We start from the raw sequence: 20188 nt of genomic DNA, 5'->3' as shown, positions 1-20188 counted from the left end.
ACGAAGAATACTATAAAAACGTTAGTATTAATATTAAACGCATAAATTGCCACACCTGCGACTTCATTCACGATACATTATCCTTCGACCCGATTAGGAATGCCCCAAAAACATAGCAAATTTACTAAGAAGGACATCGAGCACGCAAAGGATTAGAAATCTGAAAGTTTCCCTTGACGGGGTTTCGACAGTGGATCCCAGAAACTTCGTCGCGGAAGAAATCGTGGAATCCACCGTTTTCTCTTTCTCAGCCGTTCCTGGTACTCGTCCAAGATCGTGAACCGTTCCTTGCCAGAATTGGTTTAAGAGTTCGCGACCTTTTCCGCTACGGGATGACCCTGCCGACTGCCGCGGATCGCTCGTTTGAGCAATCTTGCCTCTCCTCTTTGGCAAGATCGAAACCCTCCCCGCTTAATCGCCCCGAGCACCAAAATTGCGTTTGCTCTCGCGTCAATCGGAAATTAAATCCCGGGGCACCGGTCTCGCTCGTCCCTTGCCGGTACTCTAAAACCACGAGACATATTTTCTAAGCTCTATCGTAGCTATACTTCGAACTCTCTACGCTACCAACTGTTGACCAGTTTGATTCGATCCACTAGAACTCTATAGATTTATGCCACTAACCTGAACAACCTAAGTAAAGTCGAGTGTTTGTTAAGCCCTATCGATATGCCGTACTAGCAGATCCTAAACGCAAAATATTACATATCTATCTCTTCGTAGAAGTCCAAGACACAAATGCCCTCTCCACGAGCGCAAAAAATAAAGCGAGTTGTAAGGTTTATCGGTGTGGGTTAAGGTCTAATATCGGTCCGAAATCAGACGGAAAACGCTACCGGGTTTTGTCAGGGTTCGGTGGCTGTTAGCCGCGGTACGCCGGTCAGCCGTCGGTGATTCCACGTTTTTTTTTTTCCTGCGGCCAGTCGTTCAGCTCGGCCGCGGCTCTATCGTGTACTTTTTAGCGCTGATCTTTACGGGATAGCCGGCAGTCTTCGTCTCGTTCCCCTCCTCTAGAGGCTGACTGCACGCGCTACCTCTTTCTTCGTTCCCGTTCTTCCCGCCTGGTGCTCTATCTCGCCTTCTCCTCTCTCTCTCTCTCTCTCTCTCGTCCTCGTCTGGTATAATGCGCGCCGGCGGTAAGCCGGCTGGCAGCTGCCTTCCGTGCAACCAACAAGCCTGGTCTGGCCCGCTCCACGGCTCTCCATGCGTGGAATCTCCGGAGATTCCTCTTCCCCCTGCTCCTGCTCCTCAATCTCACCCTTACTCTTCCCACCGTTGACTCCAACACCGCGCGATCGGCTGGGTATACCTCCTCGTCCCACGCGTTTCTTCCCTCTTTGTCGCTCGCGGGTCCCACCGTATCTCTGCCGGCTTCCAGTTTGACGCAGACGCCGTCTCCGTCGGTCCCATTGGCCGCGCGTATGCGTCCGTCCTTCTCTTCCCCCCATGGGCTCTCTCGGGCACCGCAGGCGACTTCGACCCGCCACGAGGGAACGGGACACCCGGTACGGGCGGAAGAGCGAGAGGGACGCTTAGCTCGGGAGAGGGAGTCAGAGGATGCCGAAGTTTTGTCCGGATCGTGGACGGGACAAGTGTTGTCCGAATCCCGTCCCGCTCCGGGCTCAGGGGTCCCGTTCGAAGCCGTGGCTGAGGGAAGACTTGCAAGGCTTCGAGTCAGATATGAATCTTTGTGCCCGGAGGGCGGCCCGCGCTCGACGGTTAACTGCAGGGGGGCATCCATCCTCGAGCGAGGGAGGGTGAGAGACGGCGACGACGACGGAGGAGCCTGCGTAATAATTTATTCGGTTTAGTTTCGCTGTCGGGTCTCTTCGACGGCGGATCAGACTCCCTTCTTGGAACGTGCGTGTGCGACGCGGCGTCGGTGTCCGTGGTTCGCCAAGGACGAACACACTGTAAATACACTGCTGCCGTTACGTCGCCCGGTACTGATCACGCACGTGGGGGACACCAAGCTCAGGCTTTTCTGTCTGCCCCGTGGACCTTTCTGCCTTGAGTTTCTGTCGACGACGTTGCATCATGTCACCCATAGGCGACACTCCACGTTGCACGTTCTTATCGAACTTTGGAGAATAGTGTTATCGACGTTATTCGATGATTCGATACACTTCTCTTCTTACGTTTAGGGGCATTTTTGTGTGTTGTAATCCGGTAGTCGTACGTTTTTGCTCCCAATGCGCTGCAGGTGATCATTGTAGCCGATTGCGTAACACCGATTCCTGGACTTGTCTAGACAGACTCCACGTCAGCAACTTATCTTGAATTCGTACGAATAGAAACCTCGAAGAGTTGGCAAATTCTTTGTTTTGTAGCCACGTAGTCTTTAGCACACTTTGGCTATTTGTTTTTGGCGATTGGGTAATACCGACTTCGGGACCGGGCGTGTTGGTGTCCGTGCCTTTAATTTATTCTGAATATGTATGAGTAGAAACTTCAAAGAAATGATAAATCCTTCGTTGTTTGGTCTAGTAGTTCAAAGCCTCTGACTCCAGCACATTCTAGGCAATTATTATGGGTGGGTTGGGTAATATTTAATCCACGACTAGTCAAGTTAGTATCTGGTAACGTTATTTTCTACGTATTACACGGTCCACAATACGAGTTCTAAGACCGAGCAAGTGGAAATGACGTAACTCGGCGTTCACAGATCGGACTAAACCTCTTTCTACAAAAATGAGCGGTCACTAGGAACGAAGTCTTTGAAAATGTTCGGCATCGACACCCATTTTCGTATCGGACCGATCGAGGGCGATCCGTCCCAAGAACGTACGCCGGCCGGTTGTTGAAATCCTCGGCGGCCGTAAATCTCGAAATCAATCCGTAGCGGGAGTAGAAGTGCCGTAAAACGTCCGACGCGTCGATAATGAACGCGGACAGGCCGGAATACGTTCATGTGGTATCTTGATACCGGCGCGGACGTAGGGCGGGGCAGTCCGGTGTAGTGGGAGTAGCTGGAGGTTCCGGTTTTCCGGGATCGGCGTTGCAGACATGCCGGACGCGGCTTTTCGGATGATTGGCTGGCCAGTACAGCCGACACGATCGGTTTCCGGTCACGGGACGTCGGATTCCAGGTCGCTGCCTTGCCTGCCGCGAGTAGAGCGAACGGTCCTTTATCGATTCGCGCCTAGTCGTTAGCGATCTGAGAACCACTAGCGTTCGAGGGACGGATAACAGGAGTGGAGACGGGGACAGAGTCACTTAGGGTCACTGATGGGGGAAAAAACGAGACACGCGGCTCCTGCGGAGGGTTCCGCGTCGTCCGGGGCTTCCTAAGTACTTGGCGTGAGGAGGTGTCGACCACGATAGCCTTGCTCCCGATAAAACCATGCGATTTGCAGCTCGAATGAACGCGACGCGCAAAAAATCCATGGGAACCGACGGTAAATTCGACCCTGGCGCGCGCGTCTCTTTTTGTCGTGTTTTCTTAGCGTGGTCTGCGAGAGGACGGATCGTGTACCACGGGTTGGACGACAGAAAAGAATTCCAACTTCTTTTTTTTTGTTTCGAGCGTCGAGGTAAAATGTTAAGTAATGCCGTAAGTAACGGAAAGAAAGAGAGAGAAGAAGGATCGCGGTACGAGAGAGCGGGAGACGGAAAGAGAGAGCGGCGAAGTATGTCGAGTATCTAGCGTCTCAGGGATCGATAATCGGACGCAAAGGTAACGGAGCGCGTTCAGCTATAAATAAAACAAGAGTTACTCGTGAGACGGACTGCGAAAAATGTTGGAAACCTGCACCGAATTAGCACCAGACGTCGAAAAGACGCTGGAACGATCGCATGGGAGAATTCGGGTCGTCTCGAGGTTTTTGATCGAGTTACGGTGTAACTTGGCGACCCTTTGATGGCCGAATAGGTCAGTGGAGAACAACAATTTATCGATCGATGAGACCGATGACTCAGGCTACGTTCAAAGAACAATGGTTACGTTAATTCGTTCTTGGTATTTCCTAGAAACACATTTCCTTAAAGACATCTATCCGGTATGGTTTTCAAATCGGGTCTTGAACCCGAGGTGTCTAAAAATCATCTGATTAACGAAGAAAGCAATCTCACGAATAACGCGGAGAGCCTTTCCTCGTAACGGGGCCGGTTTACGAGAAAATTCCTACTTGTAGTTCCAGCGGTTTGCGGACGTTCTCGCGTCCGAGGGGTCCGTAAGTGCCTCGAGCCTGGAGGAAAGTCGATACTTCGGACTTCCCTCCCCCCCTCCCCCCTCCCCCTCTTTCTCCCGATCAGTGCGTAAAAGAAACATCGCCGCGCGAAATAAGATCGTCGAGTACGAGCCGGTCGAAAAAATCGGTAAACGAGTTCTCCTCCGGCAGTCGAAAAGGCAGTCTTTCACGAGCTACGTTAACGGATGCTTTCAACCGACGATCGTCTCGCTGAATTTCCGGGAAAGAATCAGGGAGTTATCGGCGGCAGACGTCGGTGGATTCCGAGGCAAGATCAACAAATATCGGCGGCTGCCGGGGCGGGTAGGGGTGGAGGTTCGTCAAATAAACGAGAACGTGAAAGGAGGATCCGCGGCTGAGAGACTCTTTGTTCCGTCACCGAAACCCAAACACTTTTTATGTCTGCGGCGAGTATGACCTCGGTGTTCCTGCTATCGTCTCTCTTCCCTCCGCCGACTCGCGGCCACCTCCTCTGTTTACAACCGTGTCAGTCTTTCTCCCTTTCCCTGTGCGTCACCTACATCCGTTTCTCTCGCACAGTGTTCGTTTCTCCCTCGCGTTCGGCCTCTCTGTCTCTCCCTACCGGCATCCCGCAGCACTCAACAGGGGCCGGGTCATTTATCTAAATGGCTACTGGGTGGCCCGGCTCTCGCAGTGTCCTGTCCCAACAAACCAAAACTAACCCAATCACACGGGGCTGCGAGCGGCCGTCGACCAGAAGAAAGGAGCCCCGAAAAACAAACGTTGATAGCCGGACCCCGAATAGATTGAGGTGTACGCGTTCCGATGCGCGGCGCGTAGGTCCCGAGACGGCGAAACCAGTTCCGAGTACTCCGCGGGCTCGTTCCTGGCCGCCTAGTTGTCGTTCCTTCGCGTAATGGAAGTAATCCGACCTCGTTGAGAATATTTAACGGCTGGCCGCAATGATACCGTGCCACTTTCGCGACGCTTCCTAGTATCGTTGTTATGCAATGACACGCCGCCACCTCGGGACTGTTTCAATGACTGCGAGCCGTTAGATCCCGTCTCGTGTCGGCCAGAAACCCCGTCCACGTCCGCGTGCCAGGACAGCCCGCGACGCGTCCCGACGACGCGACTATTTTCAGACCGCTTCCCGATTTTTGACGTCAGCGACCGCCCCGTTGCGTCACCGAGGAGTAGGCGAGCCTGGCATGCGATCGTGCGACGGCTGCTTCGAGCTTTCCACCAGGCCCTGTCGTTCGGTATCTTCAAAACCGAGACATTTTTTAGCCGAGTTTGCAACAAAATTAGCCAACGTCTCGATACAAACTCCTGCATTCAATCGCATCAGGATCTTCGAGTTCTCCATATTCACCGAATTCAATTTTAACACAAAATCACTAAACACTTAATTGTAAATCACTTGTTATAAACGAGTTTACACTTCGACGTTCGTTGCAGGAAGTAGTGGGATACGTTTAACGTAATGTTCCCAAACTCGTACGAAGAAACACACACACATTTACACTTTCACGCGAGTGAAAAGTTATTCCATACGTAGATCAGAGGTGTCGTGATTGCCACTTAATTTGACCGTGTTCCAACAGATTCCTTTAGATACAGCACTACTAATTCCTCGCTTAAATAGTTCACTGCTACGCATTTTTCGTGACCAATCTCATCAGTTCCCTTTAGAATCCTCGTTAGAGCGGACGCAATAAGAACAGCTGCTAGAGAACTACCAACGTCGCACGTCCACAGTCGTGGCAGGCATCGATACATGCACATGCACGAGCCGAGAAGGCACTTGACGCCAGTGCACCGCGTTACGCAACTCAAAGTTACCGAAAAGGCGGCGCGGTTACGATACTCGGCGCTAACTTTCTTGCTGCTGCTTCGTTAACCCTAGTAGGTCTTCCGACCTCTCGTCTGATCTCACACATTTTTAGATTACTCGCAGTTTTTCTCTGCCCTGTTCTTCTTCTCCACATACGTCTACTACTATCGACAATTTGCTCGACTTTAATTATTCGTACCGTAAAAACTGTCTAGTATTTTACATACATCAGGAGGAATCAAAGGCACATTAAAATGAAAGGTCACTTGCAAGTAACCTTTGCCCAACAATGTGGCATTTGTAATCGACGAGAGTTGTTTAAAATTTTTGTTATAGACCTACGTAATTCTAGTCTGATCAAATTTCAGTTCGTGGTGGTCACGATACGAAGAATCGAAGCGAACCACCCAGTACGTGATTCCTCTGACGCCCTCCCACGCGGTTCACGCGCGCCTCGGCGCTCGTGGAACGGCGACTCCCTCGTGAATTTTTTTAATCCGATTCGCCGGCGCGTTTGCGTGGCTGCCGTGTTGTTTTCCACCGCCGTTCCCTCCCTCTCCGACCTCCCCTCCGTCTCCGCGACCCGGTCGTTCGTTTAAAATGCAAACTCGCGGTCCGCGGGGTTTTAAAACACCCGCTATACCCGGATTTCGTTGCGCCGCAAACTTGGCCCGTCCCGTGCCTCATACGGATTTATGGCACCGCTGACGTGCTTCTATTCCGGAGCTCATCGCCGGAGATTTTCCGGCGCGCCTCTCCTTCCCCCCTCGCCCCTTCTCCACCGCTTTCGACCGGGCTTTTCCAAAACCGTATTGGAACGGAATTACGAGGAAAGAGAAAGAACGTTCGACTACGCGCTATGTTCTTTTTGTTCCGCCCGCGTTGGGACATGTAAAAATGTCCGACAGGAGCTTGCCGGATGGATACGACCGGGCAATTTCTCTTAATTTTTCTCGTGATTTCGCTGGACGACCTGTCAATTTTTTTCATGTTCATTCGAGGTCGTTCAGACACCGGACGAACTACAACTCGGAGTAATGTCCGACGGAAGCTCGTCGGATCGATCCGAACGGGTGATTTCTCTTACTTTCCTCGAAATTTTAGTCGGACGGGATTAGTCGAATTCGGGAAAGCCGCTGACCTAATTTAGACAGAGCCGTATGCTCTTTTGTGGCCGAATTCTGTGTCAAAAAACGTATTTCCGTTCCAATTCCATCTCTCGTCGCGTTATGCAATTCCGGGGATCATCTGAATCCTGTGTCATCGAACCTGTTCCATATTCCAAAATACAATTTCGGAGCAGTCTTCTCTGGCGTTACTTGTGACAGGAAAAAATGGCTTTGAGTGAATTAAATGCTGGGTCCTCGAGAGTGTTTAGCACCAACGCACGTGACGTTCTGTGAGACACTCGTTCACTTTTCTGCCCGCGATAATATTCTTTGATACGACTTTTTGTTATCTCCGGCTCCTTTGGGAGCAGTCGGATCCTCGAGGGGTTTGGGATCCTTTGGTCAAGCTCTCCATCTTTTGTAGTCGTTCGTGAAAACATCCTGGGATTCCGCCAGTTCATTTAATCTATTTACGGAGCAAAAGTGGCCGCGTCAAGTATGAATATTTATCGCGGCTTGGTCGTTCGAAACGGAGCACCGAGTGTGCGAGGGGTCGAGGAAAAGGTGGCCGCCTCGAGCAAACGAACCGCGCCGACCGCACGCGCCTTGTCCGGGATTCCGCGTCCCATTTGTCGACAGGCCGTTCTAAGCGAAAGGTGGCCCAGCTTGTGGAAGAATTCTCGTATGTCATCCCCGGTATCGATCCTTATTCGGCACAGCGGGCTGGATGGCCAGTGATCATTACGGATCTCCAGTTTCACGCGCTTAAACTCAGACCCGAGAGGTTATGAGATCGACCATTGGGGTCAGACTTTTAACCATAGGGGGTTTACCAAGCTTTGGTTTTTGTATTCATAAATATTTTTACGAAAATTCGTTCAGTATTTCGTTATAATATTGGACACTAGCCGGAGTTCTGCACTGTCCGCTTGTAGCGCAAGGATGACCATCCAAAATAAGCGAGCTCGAGTCGGACTCTGCTAGCGATCATCATTGAGTCTCATCAAGTAGAAAATGAAGAGTGACTGTAGCACCACGACCGTAGTCGCATCGGAGCCAAACACGAAAACTAGTTTAAGATGCTTATTGTCGCAGGAAGGAGCCTTAAAGTGGTATATATGTTCAGACTTGGCGTGGGTATAGATAGATCTCGTCCCGTACAGCTATGCGGTCAGACTATATGCTCGTTATATGTCAATACGCATTGCGTGATACAGCCATCCGTAGGCGACAGAATGCCGGGTTCATGCTTGGGCGTATTCAACCGTGAAACGCACCCCAACGCGTTTACGTAAGCGTACGGGAAGACACACACACCCTCGAGTAGGTTAATCTACACCTGTTTCGATCGAACCGGTTATCTCGAGGGGTGGATGTCGCCTGACCCCGGAACTCCCAGAACGTTGACGATTATCTCGGTTTCGACAGATCGTTTCGATCGTTGACTTTAATTCGGTTTGTTTCAATTTGTCGAAGGCGGAATAAGATTACACCCACCTAATTGGCGGTATAATTTTAGGGTACATATCAGTATATCGTAATAAATTCACTCAGTTCTTATAATACACTCCCAGTTTATAAATTGACGACAGTCATTGGAAATTCCCCTGATACTTTGGTATTCATAAAATCATCGGTTTCCGTTCGACGACGATACACACGGTCGGTACCGTCGCCTCCATTGTGTCTAATTACGGGACGTGGTCGTTTGATCGGGTCGTATTATCTTAAGGCGGTGGTCACCTAGATATCGGCATTGTTATCCTGCCTGACCGCAGCCACTTAACCGAGTTGTAAGCCCCCACGAGTTCAACTTTACCCTTCAACAGGTGTTCAGGGAAAGACAATAATGTCGCGCATGCGCTCGCAACTTCTTAAGGTCGCAAAGTTCGTCCGAACAATCTGACCGCGGCCATGCCTACGGACCGTGACGGCATTCGCGCCGGAGTTAATTGAGTTTCCCGGGAAGTTGGAATTTTTTTTATCGAGACGAACTGCCGTGACGGGGACGTACGCGGCGTGGGTTTTGCGAAAATGGCTGTGAAGCAACGTCGTAGTTCTCTTTACGCAATAGACCGTCGGGGAAATACGAATTCGATTGCATGGCACGTAACTTGACACACGGAGCTTATTAAACACTAAATATATTTCTACTTCGACGTGGTTAAAATCGTTTGAATTTTTGGCTTTTCCGTAAGATACACTGTTTGAAAATGTGGCATTTTCATCTGTTGAGTTTTTAAATTCGTTTGATCCAGTAACGCTTGCGGGTAAAAGTGGTCGCGGGAAGTTTGAAACAGGATTGGTATCTGACTTCACAGAAATCTACGTTACCGATTGAAGATGAAGGTATCAAGTTTTCTGTATTACCGACACTACCCTTCACAAGCAACTGATGGTAACAGAATTGGTAACATCCGATGCAAGGGTAGAAACCTTCTTGACTGCGGGGTAGTTTCATGCAGTCATCTAGGTGGCACTGTTGAAATTTTGATTAGTGACAAATAAAAGCAGTTACAAGTGACACGATATATCCTCATTCTTTTCTCCTGTATTTAACTTAAATGTTAAAGGTTTGAATTCAATTTTAAATCGCATTTTATGTTGATTTCAGGCATTAAATGGCGCCGAAGGGACTGTTCCACCCGGAAGAGTGTACAAGAAAGTTGCGATTGTCGAGAACTTTTTCGACATTATTCATGCTGTTCATGTTGACCTTGAGGGTCGTCCGGGAAAGCATGCTGGTCAGAAGAGGACGTATAGGACGGTAAGTTCTTATACCCGTTATCATTTTCTTTTTCTATACGATACACCGAATACCAGCTTTTCGAGCTTCTACTCCCGACACATTTGTAAATGTTATGCCATTTGTCCTTAAAATTGGTTGAAGGGCAATTCCTTATGCAAATAACAAGTTCATTCATGGTTAAGAAAATATAACTTACCTGGGAAGACCACTATGTGATATTTTGTAGGACACTGTATAAACTTATACAGCATCAACATTGCTCCCACTAGTACACAGACGTATTATCCACTGTCTTTTATGAATCTATGTATCTTCACGAGTGATGTGATTTCCACAAACACTGAACAGTGTCACTTCACTATTTATCACAATCACTTTGGTTTTGATCTATCGATTGAGTGCTTAGGGGCGATTAGGACAAAATAGCTGTAGAAGTGATGTTACTCCTTTTTCAGCTACCACTATAAGTACACTATACCTGTAAAGAAATTCTCTGGTCAAAACTCAGTTTGACCAGACATCAACCACTCACTCTTCCGTACCCTGCACCGAACAAGTCGTTACAGAGCCCCAGAGGTGAGCTGAGTTACTCCTTTTTCAGCTACCACTATAAGTACACTATACCTGTAAAGAAATTCTCTGGTCAAAACTCAGTTTGACCAGACATCATTCACTCGCTCTTCCGTACCCTGCACCGAACAAGTCGTTACAGGGCCCCAGAGGTGAGCTGAGTTACTCCTTTTTCAGCTACCACTATAAGTACACTATACCTGTAAAGAAATTCTCTGGTCAAAACTCAGTTTGACCAGATATCATTCACTCGCTCTTCCGTACCCTGCACCGAACAAGTCGTTACAGGGCCCCAGATGTGAGCTGAGTTACTCCATTTTCAGCTACCACTATAAATACACTATACCTGTAAAGAAATTTTCTGGTCAAAACTCAGTTTGACCAGACATCATTCACTCGCTCTTCCGTACCCTGCACCGAACAAGTCGTTACAGGGCCCCAGAGGTGAGCTGAGTTACTCCTTTTTCAGCTACCACTATAAGTACACTATACCTGTAAAGAAATTCTCTGGTCAAAACTCAGTTTGACCAGATATCATTCACTCGCTCTTCCGTACCCTGCACCGAACAAGTCGTTACAGGGCCCCAGATGTGAGCTGAGTTACTCCATTTTCAGCTACCACTATTAATACACTATACCTGTAAAGAAATTTTCTGGTCAAAACTCAGTTTGACCAGACATCATTCACTCGCTCTTCCGTACCCTGCACCGAACAAGTCGTTACAGGGCCCCAGAGGTGAGCTGAGTTACTCCTTTTTCAGCTACCACTATAAGTACACTATACCTGTAAAGAAATTCTCTGGTCAAAACTCAGTTTGACCAGATATCATTCACTCGCTCTTCCGTACCCTGCACCGAACAAGTCGTTACAGGGCCCCAGATGTGAGCTGAGTTACTCCATTTTCTGCTACCACTATTAATACACTATACCTGTAAAGAAATTTTCTGGTCAAAACTCAGTTTGACCAGACATCATTCACTCGCTCTTCCGTACCCTGCACCGAACAAGTCGTTACAGGGCCCCAGAGGTGAGCTGAGTTACTCCTTTTTCAGCTACCACTATAAGTACACTATACCTGTAAAGAAATTCTCTGGTCAAAACTCAGTTTGACCAGATATCATTCACTCGCTCTTCCGTAACCTGCACCGAACAAGTCGTTACAGGGCCCCAGAGGTGAGCTGAGTTACTCCATTTTCAGCTACCACTATTAATACACTATACCTGTAAAGAAATTTTCTGGTCAAAACTCAGTTTGACCAGACATCATTCACTCGCTCTTCCGTACCCTGCACCGAACAAGTCGTTACAGGGCCCCAGAGGTGAGCTGAGTTACTTCTTTTTCAGCTACCACTATAAGTACACTATACCTGTAAAGAAATTTTCTGGCCAAAACTGAGTTTTGACCAGACACCAACCACTCACTCTTCCGCACTCTACACCGAACAAGTCGTTACAGGGGCCCAGGGGTGAGCTGAGTTACTCCTTTGTCAGCTACCACTATAAGTACACTATACCTGTAAAGAAATTCTCTGGTCAAAACTCAGTTTGACCAGACATCAACCACTCACTCTTCCGTACCCTGCACCGAACAAGTCGTTACAGAGCCCCAGAGGTGAGCTGAGTTACTCCTTTTTCAGCTACCACTATAAGTACACTATACCTGTAAAGAAATTCTCTGGTCAAAACTCAGTTTGACCAGACATCATTCACTCGCTCTTCCGTACCCTGCACCGAACAAGTCGTTACAGGGCCCCAGAGATGAGCTGAGTTACTTCTTTTTCAGCTACCACTATAAGTACACTATACCTGTAAAGAAATTTTCTGGCCAAAACTGAGTTTTGACCAGACACCAACCACTCACTCTTCCGCACTCTACACCGAACAAGTCGTTACAGGGGCCCAGGGGTGAGCTGAGTTATTCCTTTGTCAGCTACCACTATAAGTACACTATACCTGTAAAGAAATTCTCTGGTCAAAACTCAGTTTGACCAGACATCAACCACTCGCTCTTCCGTACGCTGTACCGAACATGTCGTTACAGGGCCCCAGAGGTGAGCTGAGTGGATTTGACCAGAGTGGGCCAGTCACCTTTGATGAAAATCTCTGCACCAGACTACTATCGAGATAATAGTCCAGATATGGGAGAACATCAGTTCGATCGGAGTTTTCGACCCGACCAAAGCCACGATAGTTTAGTCTTCGGAACTTCTCCTCCGTTCCTTGTTCCTGTTCTTGATTTGGCAACTTAGGGGTTTTCATCCATGGAGAAGCAAGCTCCCACAATGCATAACATTGGAGATGAGATACGATTCACAGTTCGAGGAATGCCTTCTTAAGCAGTCAACTGATTTCGTTCCAACTCTTGGGACGTCAGTTCGTCTCAAAAGCAAAGGCATATGTGACTCGGTATCGCAGCATTCCAGCTTCCAACGCTTCCACACGCCGGCATCAATAACGCATCCTCCAAAAAACAGTGGTTCCAGAACGTATCTAGTGTCATCCGAATTCAATTGAACGGGCTCCCCAGGGAAGATATATCGGCGCATCGATGACCCCGAATTCGTTCGGTGTCGTCAGCACGCCGAATTCTTGCATGGCCAGCCGCGACACATGATATTTACCGTTCCCGGGGGAAGGCATTGAGGCATTCAAGCGTCGAACACTCGATACCACACGTCATCTCACGTGTTCCGCTGCGCGTTGGCGTAAAGCTCTCTCCGGGGTATCATATCTGTTCTCCGACGCCCTCCTCCCCCCGCGGCTCGATCGGTTTCGCCTTCTTTCTCCGCTTGTCCGTTCCTCTTTCTCTCGTTCGCAACCCCGCCGACCTTCCTGCCCCTCATCACCCGCCACGCTCTTCCGCCGACCGCCCCCACCCAAACCGCGTCGTCCTCTTCCTCTCTCAACCGACGCGATCTGCTTGTGATTCAAAACTTCAGGACACTTGTTGCATTGCCTGCTTACTCGTGCGCTCGCACACACGCGCACGAGGCGGCGCGCACACGCACGCACGCATACAGCCGGGCGCTCGCGCGACCGTGAAACTGTTTTACGTTTAAGTCGACGTTACAAGGCGCGATTCATCGGTTCGCGGGAGCAACCCACCCTCCGCGCCGCGCCGCACGAAACGTTGCGCAATGGGGATTTGTTGTATAACGGATTGGTACCCAAAGTTATCACACGACGGGTAGTTTTCAAGGAGATGAAACTTTGCTCTCGCTTCGCTCGATACAGTAACTCCAGCACTGTTAAGACTCTTTATATCTGGTCTGTTTTCCGGCCAGTCAGAGCCTTGTTTTTAGGAGGCCACTTTCTGAGACTTCGACTTTGTTTCTTGAGCGGAGGAGCAAGCTTATATCGTAGAAAAGTTGGGGATCTTGAGAAGTCACATTATCGTAGCTTCGAGAAGTTTCATTTGCACTATTGACTGCGTTGTATTCCACTGATTGGATAGCGTTGGTATTCTCTACCTAAACCATCAACTTGACGAACTCTTCTTTGCGCTTTCGACGACGCTTGCATTAGCGACGCCTTTGTAAAATTTTGGTTGTCGGTGTGAATGGAGATTTGACATGTTTAGGGCGACCGCGTGTGTGAAGTCTTCGTAAAGTTTAGGGCGTAGGGTAGCGCAAGGCGGTCGTGAAATGTGAGGGTTGCGTCGCACACAAGAGGGTGCCGAGTTGCGGTTAATTGATACTTAGGTTCTTGGGGTATCAGTTTCCTAAAGCGGGAAGGTAATAGAAAACTTTAGACCCCACCGCAACGATTTCAGCCGGGTCGATGAACTGATTGACGTTGCTTACTAAACAAATAGATTGCGTTGCTTATACAGAGTGTTAACAAAAATGGGGAACCTCTGTTTTCGATCAGTTTCGCATGGTTTTGGATTGGAAATGGTACATTTTTTAGCGTTTTTTATCGCTTAGAGTATCAACATTTCTCAATCAGAGAATCTCGAACCTCCGTCAAACTTGGGAACAAGAATGTCGTTCGCGGCTTGTACAAGTTTTGCCACTGTGTCACGTTGATCCAAAAGCCATTATCTCAGTTTCTTACCTACAGCTCTTTTCTTCGTCTCGCAGGCAAGCCTCAAGTAAATCTTATCAAATTACCTCACCGTACCTTGCAGCTATACACACGCGCGCACATACACGCGAACGGTGACGTGTATATACACATATACCTACATCAACCTTTGCCTTTCTCGGCTAGGAGGCTCCCATCCCTGATTAAGTTATGCCGCTCCTCCACCTCCTTAGAGAGAAACGTTTCCTATTAAGAGGCAGAGAACATCCCTCCGGCTAAATACCTCCTCGCAAAGACATCAAAGTTCCGTTACTGCTCATGAATTTTCCCCAGTGGGCGTTCCGCGTGAAACGGCTCCACGTGACGCTGACGTTTGACAGAGGGAGAAAAGGGGTCACTCATGCTGTTTGCTACGAGTCTCGCACCCCGAGCTTTCTAATCTTTCCGGAAAGAACTCCTCGATCGTCGAGACTCGGCGGCCATTTCTATTAATGTGGGATCCGTGATTTGGGTCAAATTGGAAGTTCGCGGGCATATGGGAAATGTTTGAAAAGATTTTGGTTCGGTTTGATAGTCATCAACGGAACAATCGTAACGTTGCGGATCTGGTTTAGGTCAGATTAGATCCAATGGGAATTCTAGGGGATATTGAAAATTTTCAGAAATATTTTGCCTTTGCTAGATAGTGACTTACCCTGTAATGTTGCAAGTGAGGTTGTTTAAGCCCGTTAGGAGGCAGACTTTGCTAGATAGGTTGTAGACATCGACGACAGTCTTTTTGTAACTTGGTCTCAGCTTTGGCAATCTGGAATTTTAAAATTACTCTGTTATAACTTAAATATATAACTATAGACTGTGAGGATAATCAATTGATCATTAGTCAGTACACCTTATGGACTTTCAAATTTTCAAATTGTTCTAAAAAAATTATTTTTAGCTGCGGGGGTTAATTACAATCATTTTTGGTGAACACACATACCCTCGAAGTCCTACGCACTTTCGAGAAAAAATTCTTTATATAAAAAATACATTGGATATGAGGTCTACTCGTGGTAGTAGCGAGCGAATAGATATTCAACGAGGGTAGGGAAAATCATCGAAACATAGAACTGGGTGGTAAACGAATTGTTATTCTAACGAGTGGATCATGTTTTGTTCCAGATCACGGAAACGTACGCCTTTCTTCCACGCGAGGCGGTAACGCGATTTCTGTTGGGGTGCACGGAATGCCAACGACGCCCGCGGACCCCGAGCCCGACGAATTTATCCACCCAGGCGCAGTCTACGTCGACGACGCCGATAACGACGACGACGACGACGCTGCTGAGCCCCAACCCGGGCGCCGCCCTCACGACGACGTCGACGACGTCGGTGCAAAGTAGTTCTAAGCCGCGCGAGGGACATCAAACCGGTGACAGCAAGGGTCTGTACAGCTACAGGCATCAAAAGCATCACAAGGGGAGCGTCGTCTCGATAGACAAAACCGATAAGGAGAAGGAGGAGAAGTACAATCCCCTGAGTATCACGAATCTGCTGAAGAAGGAGCCCGTGGCGGGGAGTTTTTTACCGAGCACGGAAACTCTGCCGGAGTCCAGGCGAACCCCGGAGTCCGATCGAGCGAGCTCGAGAAGTTCGGCATCGTCGAAGAGGAAAAGGATGTTGCCAGAGGGCCGTACGCCATCCCCTCAGCCCAGCCAGCCGTTGCCAAGGCCGTGGAGCCCTGGACTCGATCCCAAGAACACGCCCATAGACTATAGTCTTCCCATCACTACTTCGTACCTGAAGCACCAGCAGAGGCTACTGCAGGCGGAGAAAAACAAGGCTGCCGCGCTCAAGGAGTCCGAGCTCGAGCAGAAGATCACCATCCTGCCCGCGGACGACATCGACGCCGTCGAGAGGGACAGATATTCGCCAGCCACCGGTCTGATCGACACCAATCTCAATCTACTGGCCACCATTCAGCACCTCCACTGCCAAGTGATGCTGGCCCTCACGGAGAGGCTGAGACCGTCCATGACGATCCCAAGCCCCCTCGTTCTGCCTTCCATGACCAACGTATTGTCGAACGGTATACTGATGGGTTCGGAGGTGTCGGTGCAGACCGGCGAACACCACACGTGAAAGAAGAACGTTTCTCTGCGAGGAGGACCAAATGATTGTTGACTCCTGTTTTGAAAATGTGCGTCTGTTTTCTGTGGGACTCGTTGAATCGAGCGGAGTAGACGTATAGATGGGCACCGGTGCCCGAAATCTGTTGCTCGCAACGGATCGGACGCGATTTCCACTGTTTATCCGGTTAAATTTTGCGACGACGGATCACCGGAATTATTTAAACCGTTTGTACGTTTAATTTTTGATATTTAATAAATTATTCCTACCCCCCCGAACTATCCTTGGAGCTAGCTGTTCGAGTCTAACGGAGGATGATGAAATTCGACTGCAGACTCGACTACAAAACTCGTCCACGGTCTTGGAAGGCAACGCTAACGCGGCCAATATCCGATCCGAGCTGCCATTCGAATTATCGGGTAACGCGATCATCTATTAAACCGGATAAGATCAATTACTTCAGCGGCGTCCCGGCGTCAACGTCAGTTAACCGGCCACGTCGGATCGGATCGTTTCGCGCTCCCGATATAGACGGCGAAACGAGACGAATTATTCGTGAGTCTGTCAAAATATGGGTCGCCCGTCGCACGTCACCGATTTCTAGAGAGGAGCCACCGCGACCGCAAACCGAGCACCGGTCCTCGAAACGCGAACGTTCGATATTTAGAGATTCGGTCGCGAGGCGGTCTCCGAAACGGGCGGCGGAGTTTGACAGAGGCGATTGTTGCGCCAGGACAGCCTCTGAATATTTAACGATCGGATAAGATCGTGGCTTGCCCTTCATCGACAGACCAGTCAGAGAATTTTTATTTTTCCAAACGACGACGCGATACCCAGGGAACAAATCATTTTCGGAACTATGTTTAGAAGAATAGTCCATCAAGGTTAACAAGATCCTCGACTCAAGCACTAACTAAAGAACGTCATCTTTTATTGTTAAAATAAAATTGCATAAATCGAGGAACCTTGTTTAGCTCGTTGAACCGTAGTTCCCGCTTTTAAGGTAGAATTTTTACCCCGGATTCAAGGACCAAAATAACCTGTTTTCGATTCTGTTCCGCGAAAGTAGATACTATTGTACCGAATGACCACGATACCCGTTTTCAAGTAACAATTTTTACCCCCGATTCGGCCTAAGTTTCAGAGAGAAGTTAACCACTCAGCCCGCTTTCAAGTGAATTCGCGGTTTCAATTTTTTCTTGAAAACGGTGACCACTGTAACGAACGGGGCTGACCGACTTGTTTCTTCCGAATATGCAGGAATACCCGCTTTCGAGCGACGGAATCGTCCTCGGTCGACGAAAATCGCAACTCGCCCCGCTTTCAAGCGAACTGGTCCTGGATTTTCTTGTTCGAGAGCGGGAATCGCTGTGATTTACGAAACTTCCCGGAACTTTGTTACTTCTGCGTCGCGATCGCTGTGCGCACAATTACGCTTAACCCTGACTGCGGAATTGATTTTTTACTACGATGCGACGATACCGGTTTTGCGAGTAGTACGTTATCGTTCGACGACGAACAGCGTTTCCAAATAAGCGGGACCTCGTTTAATACGAATGTTATTATACCAAAGGCATCGCGAGGGGGGTGAAACTCTCGCGACGACCATATCCTCGAAACCTGACCGAATTGTTTTGTCGATGTTCGAGCTAACGTCGTGAACGGGGGTGGGTCACGTGGCCCGTGATCGTCTCGTGGAACTCGTTCGACGCTAAACTTTTTCGTATTTGACCGTGTAGTATAGCCTTGTGTATGATATTAAGCCTAGAGGTAGTTTTTCGTGTATCATATAGCATGTCGTTAGCCGGTGAACCTCGAGGACAACAAGGTACATAGTAGGCCTTAAGGGTGTGATCACACGGACGTGTTTGTACTACTAGAAGTTTGATAATCGTTGTGAAAGTAGCCGCAGATGTTGAATACGCTCGAGAGTGTATCGAATAGCACCAAACCCTATTATTTTGTACATAAATCGTTGTAACATAGCGCAATTAGTTGTTAAGGGTAAAACGCGCGACTATATTATTACGAATAATATCGCTATTATTATTATGATTACTGTGACAGTTATCCTTATAACTATTATTAATTATTATTTTATTATATTAAAATTGCACACGAACCAGATGGGAAAATATATGAGATCACAAAATCTGAACAATTTCTCTTTCGCTTTTCTACCCCCCACTTTCACGGTTAGTTATTGATTTTTGGATTAGTATAGTCTACTGGGTCGGGAGCCTCGATAAAATGAAAAGTTTTGAAAAAACTTTTTCGTTCTAAAAAAATAGATTCCGGTTACGGGGGTCAATTACAATCATTTTTGGTCATTACATATATCCCTGAAATCCTACGCACTTTCGAAAAAAAAATTCCTAATCGAAAATGTAATTTGTGGCCAGAAATATTGCCCGAAAATGTCATGCGAATCTTTAAAATGCCATAACTTCTGAACGGATCGAAGGATTTTAATGTTTCAAACGGCAAGCAACGCGTATTTTGGTGAAGAATATGTAGAAATTCTAAAAATATTCGAAAAGTTGTTCCTTGACCCCGTAAAGTGACAAAAACCCCATAAAAATGGTCCAATTTTCAGACAGCCATAACTTCTACAATAGTGCATATATTTCATTGAAAATTTTTCTGAAGTAGAGCTCATGGGTACATACTTGGAATACCGAAGTTAACGACACAAATCACCCTTGACTCCATTTTTATTATTAAATGTTAAAGAACGAATTTTTGAAAGTTTTCAAGCCTGATTTCCCACGTCTAGTGCCTTGTATCGTTAGCTTCGGTGTCCCCAGGCTCATAATCGCGCAAAAGCACATTAAAAAGCGGTGAGGTACGCTCGCTGACCCCGTCCTGGCGACCGCGTAAAACAGGATTGGCATCGAAACGAGGTACGTTCGTCGTTGGCAATAGCCGTTCGCAAGGAAAATGAGAAAGACCGTAGAAAGATAGTCGATCCTTCGGTCTATGAACGAACAATGAACGCAATTGACACTTCTGGCTCTACGGGGCTAAGGGGGTGGGAGTCGGTCCTCCCGGCGCCTCGGCGTACTTTAATATCACGAACAAAGAGGACGGAATCATCGAGTCCCCTTTAACGAAGGAGAAAGCGGAGGCAAGTTACCTGCTCTCTCAGTAAGGATCGTTTCTTCGAGGCACCATAGGTAATGCAGCCTTTACCCATCTGGCTGTTGCCAGCGTTGTAGCGGCCTCGTTCCATCAACTGGTGCGCCCGTCTCTCTCTCTAAGACCCCCTTTCTCTCTGTCTCTTCACCCCCCGGTACCCTTTATTCTACTCTTCCCCGCGCCACCTGTCTTCTTCGTGCTTCTCCCTCTGCCCTTAGGAAAACCTCCCTCTCCGCGATTCCAATAAGGCTGCCTCCGTACCATGCTCTCTCCACCCTCTCTCTTTCTGTCTGTTACCGTTCCCCAGGCACTCGCCTTCTCTCTCGTCTTGTTCGTCCTCTCACCCTCGTTCGTTGACTCCCTCTACCCTCTAGCACGGCCGTGAAGACCCCCCTCGTCCCCGCGTCCCGGTGCCCCCCTCGTCCTCTTGCGAGACCCCGAGCTTTTGCCATGGCATTGTTGCTATCGATTCGGCCCTGGAAACGTGTTTTTCTTCGG

At 48.5% G+C, this 20188-nt stretch overlaps 1 protein-coding gene across 1 annotated transcript in view; it reads left to right on the top strand.

The window, feature by feature from the left end:
• LOC122396204 overlaps positions 1-18603 on the top strand; it is a 65543-nt gene extending 46940 nt beyond the window's left edge. The window contains exons 3-4 of the mRNA XM_043394396.1: positions 9712-9864; positions 15605-18603. Of these exons, the coding sequence (XP_043250331.1) occupies positions 9712-9864; positions 15605-16564 (1113 nt within the window). The 3' untranslated portion in view covers positions 16565-18603. The remainder of the gene's footprint in view (positions 1-9711; positions 9865-15604) is intronic.
• The last annotated feature ends 1585 nt before the right edge of the window (positions 18604-20188 follow it).

This window comes from Colletes gigas, unplaced genomic scaffold (genome assembly GCF_013123115.1).
Source record: "Colletes gigas isolate AHSC1104 unplaced genomic scaffold, ASM1312311v1 Colletes_gigas_Sc00007, whole genome shotgun sequence".
NCBI classification, from domain to species: domain Eukaryota; kingdom Metazoa; phylum Arthropoda; class Insecta; order Hymenoptera; family Colletidae; genus Colletes; species Colletes gigas.
Note: the sequence above shows the minus strand (reverse complement) of the source record. Positions and strands in the feature narration are given on the sequence as shown.